This window comes from Cibotium barometz, chromosome 48 (genome assembly GCF_041138505.1).
Source record: "Cibotium barometz isolate CiBa-2024 chromosome 48, ASM4113850v1, whole genome shotgun sequence".
In the NCBI taxonomy this organism is placed as follows: Eukaryota; Viridiplantae; Streptophyta; class Polypodiopsida; order Cyatheales; family Cibotiaceae; genus Cibotium; species Cibotium barometz.
Window position 1 is genome coordinate 46,266,626 of NC_141093.1, and position 10,093 is coordinate 46,276,718.

The 10,093-nt window shown below is 47.6% G+C and overlaps 1 protein-coding gene across 4 annotated transcripts in view; it reads left to right on the forward strand.

Moving 5' to 3' along the window:
- LOC147611224 (uncharacterized) overlaps positions 1 to 9,860 on the forward strand; it is a 216,210-nt gene extending 206,350 nt beyond the window's left edge. For all 4 annotated transcript variants that reach the window (XR_015263894.1, XM_086785280.1, XM_086785283.1 and 1 more), the window contains one exon: positions 9,391 to 9,860. Coding sequence is in view for 3 of the 4 variants with exons in the window: in XM_086785280.1 (XP_086641406.1) it covers positions 9,391 to 9,499 (109 nt within the window). In the remaining variant the exon portion in view is untranslated. The remainder of the gene's footprint in view (positions 1 to 9,390) is intronic.
- The last annotated feature ends 233 nt before the right edge of the window (positions 9,861 to 10,093 follow it).

The window sequence follows — 10,093 nt, forward strand, 5'->3', positions numbered from 1 at the left end:
GCTCTCCGGACTGCAGGTGAGCGCCAGGGAACTGCCAGGGTCTCCCGGGAAGGTGAGGCGGGCGGAGGGGGAGGAGGGGGAGGCGAGGGAGGTGGAGAGGGAGCTGCTGCCGAAACCGGAGCGGGGGCGGGAGGAGGCGATGGTGGAAGCGAGGCGGTGGGAGGGGACGGGGGTGGGGGGGGTGAAGGAGGGGGAGCTGGCATCTCCTGGTCCTTGGTCGCTGCAGGGGTCTCCTCCTGAAGGGGAGCAAAGCTGTTCCTCACAGGAACCCAGTGAGGCTGAGACTGTGGCTGCTGCTGCAGCGGTCTCTGGGCGTGCTGCTGTGGCTGTCTCCCTCGGCGGCGCCCCTGTCCAGGCTGCCACTCCGAGGTCTCTGTGGCCTGAGCAGGTGTCCCTGAGGCAGCCTGCCGAGCCGAATCTGTGGGCGGGCCATCAGTAGCCTGCTCTGCTGTGGTGAGGGTCGAGGTCTCCTGCGAGGGCAGGCCTTGGCCAGATGACCGACCTGCCTGCAAATGAAGCACTGGTTCGGGAGCCCCGAGAACTCCACTCTCTGATCTATCCACCCCCCCCCTATCCTAGGTAGCTGAATGACCTTAGGAAGGGAGGAGATGTCAGACACCAACACTCTGACCGAAGGTAGCCCAGCTGCTCTGGCCACCACTGAAGCTGCTGAGGGGCCCATCTCTAGTACCGAGCCCACCAGTGCTCCGAGCCTGGAGAGGAGCGGAAGATACTCCCGGCGGAGACCAAGGAAACAAACTGTAATATGGAAGAGGCGCTCTCCCTGCTCCGCCGCTGCTGGGTCAAATCCATGCTGCCAAGGTCTGAAGAAAGCCCCAGCACCCCTGATGTGCAGAGGACTCATGGCAAGGACCTTGGCAACGCTCTGGGCGGCCTCGAACTCGATCTGATAATGGCCCCGGCCCAGGAGCTGTACATCCAGGATCTTGCCCACATCTGCAAGAAGGCGAGCCTGAAGAAGATCCCTGATCTCCCCTCTGCTGGGGCGAGTGCCGACTATACGGCAGATGGTGGAGTGAGCCTGGAGGCGTTCCACCTCTGCGGTGAGGCTCGCTTCCTCTTCCGGCGAAAGAGAAAGCCTGATGGGGATGTCCTCGGGGGCGGGCGAGGGGGCTGCGGATGAGTCCCTCTGAGGCGAGGCGGGAGGAGTCTCCATCAGAGTCTGAAGCTCAGGCGAAGGCGAGGCGAAAGCGGAAAACCTGCAAGAAACTGGCTGCACACAAAGAGGCGGAAGACCGGATGAAAATGAAGAAAAAACAAAACCCCCTGGGGGTGAAAATCAGCACGAAAGAGGAGGGAGGGGGCGAAAAACGAAGGAGAAGCCCTAGGGGGGGGGGGGGGGGGGGGCGGCAACAACGCGAAAGGGAGGGGGGGCGGGGCGCTGTTGAAGGGAGGCGGGCGCGAACAGGCGAAGAGGTGGGGGGGCGAACAGGCGACAAAGGGAGAGGGGGCGAACAGGCGAAGAGGGGGGGGGTGGGCGAACAGACGAAGAGGCTAGGCAGGGGTGACCAGATGGCGAGGAGGGGGGAGGCGAAGCAGCGAGGAAGGAGGGGGCGCAACGGCGAGAAGAAGGGAGCGATGGCAGGCGGGGGGTGGAAGGAAGGGACGCGAGGGAGGGAATGTGAAGGGCGCGCAGTGCAGGGTGGAGGCGGGAGCTTCAGCGAGCTACGATCAATATTATCCGAGTTCATGCTGCTTGCCCCCCTTGCGAGTTTGTATTAATTGCAAGAAAGATCAATTACAAAGAAATCCTGCCTGTAGCAGCCTGTAGCAGTCCAAAAGCTAGACTAGATTCTTTACAAGAGGTGAGGCTTATCTCAAAACCTCCAAAAATAGTAACTGGCCACATGCTTAAACCTTAGCCTCTAACTGCTAGGTACAAGCCACCTAGCTAGCTACACACACCCACTCTAGAATTCTTTTGCACGCCCTCGGTCACATGGGCCTTGGCAAACTGGTGCGTGGGTCCCGCTCTTTAAGAATCTCTTTTAATTCACCCGGGTACCTGTAACAATACTAATGGCACCATAACAAGCGCACCTTAATTGTTAGCCTTGCATGCATCTTTAGAAATAATAAACTTGACTAATCCTAGTCACAGTGGGCGTCCCCACACACATATATGTACACATAATAATATATATACTTGGTTGACTCAAGTCAACCCACTTTGACCATGGTCAATCTCTTTGACTGAGGTCAAAGACCTTTGACCGAGGTCAATCCTTTTGACCGAAGTCACACCGAGTTTCTGGATGATTTAATATCAATCCCTTGGGCCGGTTCCCCATTAAAACTTTCAGGATTTCTGGACTAAACCACTTGGGTCGGTTCCCATTCTTTGTTCTCTGGATTTCTTGGAATTTTAACCACTTGGGTCCAGTGCTCCTTTTTTATTTTTCTCTCCGGATTTCTGGAATCAAACCACTTGGGTCCGGGTCCCATTCCTTGTTCTCTAGATTTCGTGGAATTTAAACCACTTGGGTCCAGTGCCCCACTCTTGGAATCCTCCAAGTCATTTTTAACTTTGACCGGGTCACTTTGACTTTGACCGGGTCACTAGCACATTAAATAGTGCTTCTTGGGAATCCTCCCCTTTTTATACTTAGAATCCTCTAAGTCTTTTGGAATCCTTCGAACTCTTTGACTTTAATTAAATCATTAATTAAAAGTCAACATGACTTTGACCATTAAAAAGATCCTTTGACTGAAGTCAAACTTAGTCAAAACTTGGTCAATGCTTTTTTAATCTTGGGATATCAATAAATGGTGACATCCCCTCGGCTTCTAATCAGTTGTCCTCAACTGAAAAGCCTCCTTATATACATCCAATAGCTGTGGATGAGTAGACAACATGTCCTCATCCATCCACTTGGCATTCAGAGCAGAATAATTTTTAAATTTTACAAGAAATCTAAATTTCTTTTCGCCCTTGGGGCCCTTATGTACGGTATGGTACACAATCTGCTCAGGTTGGAGGATCTCCTCCAACTCTTCCACCTCTGGTGGGTCTTCCAGAACTAGATCCACTGGTTCTGGTCCTTGGTACTTCTTCAAAAGGCTAATGTGAAATGCATTATGTATTTGCCAATGCGCAGGCAGCTCCAACCTGAAGGCAACTTCATTGATCACCTCAGAAATCCTGAAAGGACCATAGTTTCTGAGTGACAACTTAACATACACTTTTTCCTTGCCTTTCTTCTTGCGGAGTCTAGCCTTTTCAAACTTTAGAAGTACCCAATCTCCCTGCTTGAAATCCATCTGTCTTCTATGTTTATCTGCAGCCTTCTTATGCTTCTCTTGAGACCTTTCAATGGCTGTCCGCACCTGAGTAAATGCTGTCTCAAGATCTCTAACATACTCATCTGCTGCAAATATCTCATCTTTTGTCCTGAGGATAGGTGGCAGAATCACCTTCCCATAGATGATCTCAAAGGGTGCTTTTCCTGTGGACGAATGCACTGTATTATTATATGCAAACTCCACTAGTGGGAGATACTTTTCCCACTCTGCTTTCCGCTCAGCCACATAGCATTTCAACATGTCCAATATTGTTGAGTTTGCTGTCTCACTCTGACCGTCTGTCTGGGAATGGAATGCAGAGGAAAAATCCAACTTTGTCCCCATGTTGTCAAACAACGCTCTCCAGAATAGTCTGGTCATTCTGGGGTCACGGTCATTTACAATGGACTTTGGCATCCCATGGTGCTTGAAGATCTGTGCCAAAAAGACTTTTGCCATATGGTCTGCCTTGATTGTCTTCTTGACAGGCAGGAAATGGGCTTGCTTACTGAATCTGTCAATGATGGTCCAGATACCATCATTCCCATTTCTCGTGGTTGGCAATTCAAAAATAAAGTCCATTGCAACACTTTCCCACGGTGCCTATGGGATCGGTACCGGGTAGAGGCATCAACAGGCCAGGTGTCTTGTGTCTGTCATACTTCACTTTCCGACAGATTAGGCATTCAGTTACATACTAAGTATGTCTTTCCGCATGGCTGGCCAAAAGAAGTACCTCTCTATTGCCTTAGTGGTGGCTGCAATTCCTCGGTGCCCAGCAGAAGGCGGTGCATGGCACTCATCAAAAATCTTTTGCCTCATCTCTTGGGTCACACATAAACAGTCATCTTTCATCAGATATCCTTCTTTGACTGAATATTGACTTGATGACAGTCCTTCCTGCATTTGCTGCCATATTTCCTTAAAATCAGAATTAGTGGCATATTGTTCTCTCATCTTTGCTAAGTCCTGATGATGCGCAATGGTAACATTGCTGATCTGTGGCCTCCTGGACAAAGCATCTGCCACTTTATTCTGAGTCCCTGGGGTGGGTATGATCTGAAAATGATACATAGACAGCATATTTGCCCACCTCATATGCTTCTCAGATATCTTGGTCTGAGTAAGGAAATATCTCAGGCTTTGATGATCAGTCCTCACCATAAAATAGATAGTGCTTCCAGGTGGTCAAAGCATGAATTACAGCCAGTAGTTCCTTCTCATAGATTCTTGTTTGCTTCTCAGCATTTTGGAATCTCCGGCTCTCATATGCCACTACATGTCCTTCCTGATGGAGAGCAGCCCCAATGCAATCCCCACATGCATCACAATGCACCTCAAATGACTTATACAAGTGAGGGACCACCAGTATGGGCTCCGTAGTCAACTTTTCCTTCAGTGTAAGAAATGCTGACCTTTGACTTTCTCCCCATTTGAAAACTGAATTCTTCTTTGTTAGATCATGTAATGGTGCTGCAATCTCAGCAAAGTGTCAGATGAACCTTCTGTAATAATAAGAGCATAGGCCCAAAAAGCTGCGTACTTCATGTACCGTTTTGAGCTCTGGCCATTCCTGTATAGCTCTAATCTTTGCAGGATCCATTCTAATCCCCTCTTTGGAGATTATGTGTCCGAGATAGTGGATTTCTTCCAGGAAAAATTCACTCTTCTTGGAATTTATCAGAAGCTTATGTGCTCGTAGTTCGTGGAACACAACTTTTAAGTGCCTTTTATGCTCTTCTTCCGTCTTAGAGAATACCAAAATGTCATCAAAGAATGTACCAGTGAAGTGCCGGTACTGGCGGAAGATTCTACCCATCATTTTGTTGAATGTGGCTGGGGCATTTGTCAACCCAAAAGGCATAACCAGATACTCATATAACCCAAAGGTAGTGCGAAATGCAGTCTTTGGCACATCCTGTGGCTTGATCCGAATCTGGTGATATCCACTCTTAAGATCAATCCTGCTAAAGATAGCTGCTCCATTCAGCTGATCCAACACATCATCAATCCGGGGTATCGGGAATCTATTCTTGATGGTCATTTTATTCAACGCGCGGTAATCCACGCACATTCTAAATGTACCATCCTTCTTCTGTACCAATAGCACTGGTGAATAGAAGGGCGATGAGCTGGGCTGAATTAGTCCCTTGCTCAACAATTCCTGAATCTGAGTCAGGATCTCCTCTCTCTGAGCTGCGCTCACCCTGTAAGGCGGTCTATTCGGCGGCTCACTACCCTGAATCAGATCTATCCCATGATCATCCGGTCTCTCAAGAGGTAACTCTCTTGGCAGGGCATCAGAAAAACAATCTTGGAATTGATTTAAGAACTGTAATTTCTGATTCTCTGCATTATTTAATTCAATTAAAGAATCTGCTGGCTTGTCCTTTACAAAAATCAAGTACACAGAAATAGCATTCTTTATTGATTTGCCAACGGCCACACTATTTATAAGGGGTATGGTATCTCCCTTTTGCCTGGCTTCCAAATGCATCTCTTTACCCTTATGTACAAATTTCAGGAGTCGGTCAGGATATACAATTTGCACCTGCTTATGGTGAAACCACGGGGTGCCCAGTACAACATCATAGTGTCTGGGGTGAGATCAAGAAGTCCTCTTGGTCCACATACTCCTGAATGTGAACCCTCAACTTCCCAATCAAGGGAGTAACTGGTACTGACTCTCCTTGGAAGATCAATGCTCTTCCAAGTTCCTCTGCCTTTATTCCTAGTTTCATGGCGAGATCGTGTGATATAAAATTGTGTGTAGCCCTCGAATCAAACAGTATCAAGGCGGGCTGATCACGGATCTTCCCCCATGTCAACAGAAGCTCTCTGGCTGCGGGGTTGGCATTACTACCCAGAATGTCAGGGACTCCACCCACTGCTGTTTTAGACGGCCCTTGTGGCTTTTCTGTCCCTGTTCCCCTCGATGTGGAGGGCCTGTTGGGGCACTTGGCAGCCACATGCCCTTCTTTGCCGCATCTAAAACACTTACCCTCCTTACGGAAGGTCTCTATCTGCTCAGGCGTCCACTGGCCTTTGCCTCTGAAATCCCTGAGGGGCTTTCTATACCAGCCACCCCTCGGCTTCTGAAAAGGCATCATTCTTTTCTCCCCTCTAGCCTCAGACCTTTTCTGAAATCTCCCTACTTCAAATTTTCTTTTCTTCGGGAGTCCTGCTTGCAGTGACAAAAGTGTGGAAGGATCTTCCATCTGAACAAGGCTGGCCACTGTAGCAGCGTGCATCAAACTATGGATATCCTTGAAATGCTGCGTATTCACCTAGGTTTGAATTTTCATGTTCAACCCAGCTCTATACTTTTCCAGCTGCATTTTCTTGGATACCCGGCGGAAGGGTAGGACTTGTAAATATTAGTCCCAGAACTTTTGATTATATTCATCCATGGACTCCCCTTCCTCCATGTGCAGACTGTCCCAAGACCTAATCACTTGGTCTCTGAAGGGTTTGGGCAGGAACTGCTTGTGGAATGCCTTCTTAAAGGCCTTCCAGTGCTTGGGTGCGGTACCATCCCGCAACAAAGATTCCCACCAAGCACTCGCTGCCCCAGTTAAGTGCAGGCTAACAGCTCTTAGCTTTGAGGGCTCATAAAAATCTTCCATGCCAAAGGCTGCATCAAATTGTCTGATGAACTGCATAGCCTTCTCTGGCTGGGCATAATGTCCATTAAAAGTTATAAATTTGACAGACTTACTGCCCTCTTTGAAGTCCCTCTGGCTGCATTGTCTGCTGCGTCCTGCTCTCCTGTGAGTGTGACCTTCAGGAGACCTGCTAGGAGAATTGGAGTCTGACTCCCCACTAGCTGTAGAAGACAAGCTACGTGTTCTCCTGCGAGAGCGACGGGACCGTCTACTGCCTTCATGGCGTGACGAGGAAGACCTGTGGGAATGCGTGTGATGACTGCGTTCACGGTTTCGTCTCCCTCTTTCTTCCACTGACCTGTCCCTTTCCAAGGGCAAAGCAGGTCCTTCGACAGGAGGACTGACTAAACTTTGGAACAGGGGATCTTGCCTAGCCTCTGCCAGTTCAGCAAGTAATTTCTTGTATCGTTCTTCTTTACTTCCCTCCTGTCCTACTGGCACGGGTTCCTGTGAAGCCATTGTGCATACATAGTGAAGTGCTTTTGCTGCCTCTTTGTCCACTGCAAACAGCTAGCAAAGACCATTCGGGGGAGCTGGCAAGCTCACCTCCCAACCATATATCTAGTAAGTTGCATCTCCCACTGAGCTTGAGGCTAGGCCAGCACCCAGCTTACATCCTCGCCCAAGCATTTGTCTCCATAACAGTTATTGACCAGATTTGACTGCCACAACAAGTGGCCTCTTCGCTCAGGTAGAATCTCTTTTCACAAAGTCGTGTAGCCCCAGGGCCCTATGATACTTGAATAAAAGACATCACCTTGCTTCTCAATTCACTCTACAAGGTGCTGCAAGTAGGATCAAAACATGGCTGCTCTAGATACCATGATAGAGAAAGATAAAACATGAGGTGGTTCTGCTGCAGACCACTTGAAGAAATATGCGGAAGCTTATTGCCCAGATTGTGAGAGAAGCAAGAGATTCAAGTCATAGAGAGAACAATATACTGACAACCAGAAACATATTCCTTGAAGGAAGATCTATAGCAAAACAACAAATAATGTATCCACGAGTGTACACCAATTGCCTCCAAGGCTGACCCTATGTCTGTCGTAGATCTGTCCGCAAGGACTTAATGATCCTGCTTAGGTCTGCCCTGAGTGTCTGCAACAAAGAGTGCTGCTACTCATGAGTATGCACCGAGTGCTCCACTAGGTCTGACCCTGTTTCTGTCCACCAAACCTTCCAACAAGTGGCAAGGACACATGTCAAATTGGCCTTCAACACATTTTGGAATGAGGCTGCTGCAGCAGCACTGTGAAGGAACATGGCAGGAGTGGCAGCAGATGAACTCTGTCAGATGATGTGTTTAAAATGAGGGTGGGCAGCAAAGGCCCCTCTTATAGGGCTTAAGGGAGTGGCCAATCAGCCCCTTGGTTGGCCAAGTACTGCCTGGGCTGACCAGTCATGGTTGGTGAATAGGGCAGACCTGACCAGCCCTGGGGTTGACTTGGCTATCAACCAGTTTTGGCTGGTTTGCCAGCCTGCTTTGGCTGGCCTTTAGCTGGGGTTATAGGCCTACCTTCTATCCCCCTTTTTCTTCCTTTATGCAGGTCACTTAGGCATCTTTTCTGCCAGCCTATTTCCTGGCCCCTGTGGCCTTTTTTCCCCCATCCTCCTGGTCACGTGGAACGGTAAACTCAAATCACGGTCTTACACCTGGTGAGCAGAGCCTCCACCTGATCCCTTGTACAAGTTTCGAGCGTTTCAATCTTGTTATTTCAGCGGTTTTTCTGAAGTCATTAAAGAAGCAAAGCAACAGAGTATCTTTCTCTAGAGGACCTTCTGAAGTTGCACTATTAAGAGCTGCTTATTGCCTGTGAAGTATTTGGGCATAAAGCCTGTTTTAAACCCAGGTGGAGATTTTCCTCTCTAATTGAAGTTGTGTACTTTTTCTGTAAGGTTAATTTCTTTGCATATTAGCTGATTCTTTTGTTTAATTTTACACACTTTTTTTTTGGGTTGGAATCCATTTGCTATCATATTACAAGAGGCATTTGTCAGTAAAGGGAGATGTAGTTACAAAATCAGAAAATTTTCACTGTATGACAAGTAGGATACTCCAGAGGCTGGACCTTCAAAACAATCAAACAGCAATTGGCATAAAGATGCCCCTGAAGAAAGGATATTTGGCAATGGGGGGATCACCAAAGACTCTATGTGGGTGCATGTACACACACAAATATACATGTATGCACTTAGAGATAGAGATGTATATAATAAGGTCTGCAGGGAGGGAGATGTATATAGATTCAACTCGACCTTCATGCCACTGAAAACGAAAAACGAACTCAATACGAGATGCTGAAGGTTTATATAGTATAATGATCTTTGAGGAAGAAAGAGACATGCGTAATATTTTGGGATGAGCTCAGGAAGATGGTATCCTTAGTATCATTGACAAAATCATATTTTCTTGCTTCAGGGGTAAACAAAAGCGTGGTCGGACACAATCCAGGGATGGAAAGAGGATTAAACAAGCGAACGAGCAAGACCTTGCTGATGATGATGTTGATGGCGGGTCACGATTATGAGTAATCTTCAGCATAGAGACCAATATTTACTGAAGAGTTCCCCCTCTTACATCTTGGGACTAATAAAATGTTAATTTAGGTTGTGCAAGCTAGCTCATAAGTAGTAAGTTGAGTAAAGTTTCTCTTTTATTGTATCAAAGTAACCCAAAAGTAGACATTTCGAGCCCATTTATGTTGCTTATTATAGGCACATCCACCTGATGCAAAGTGCTCGGTGCAGTGTTCCATTCCACCTGAACCTGGTTCATTTCTGTTTGCATCAGCAGCTGCACAAGAAGGGGGAGTATGTTTTTTGCTTTGATAGCAATCTGCTTGACGTTTGTACATCTGTTTTGGCAATAGAAGGTCCTGGAGAACTTTATACAGGTGCATGCAAAGGGTGATAGAAGAATGGTCTTTATTATGAAGTGAGTAAAGGTACACTGCATAATCTTTACTGTGTGTTGATCATGTGAATTTATTTGTACCATATTCTGCTCATTGTTATTGCATGGTTTCAAATGTTATGGGAATTACCAATCTTCAAGTCTATTCACAAAGAGAGGCTGACAATCATACGAGCGACAGCGATTATATCCTAACATGCATCACGAG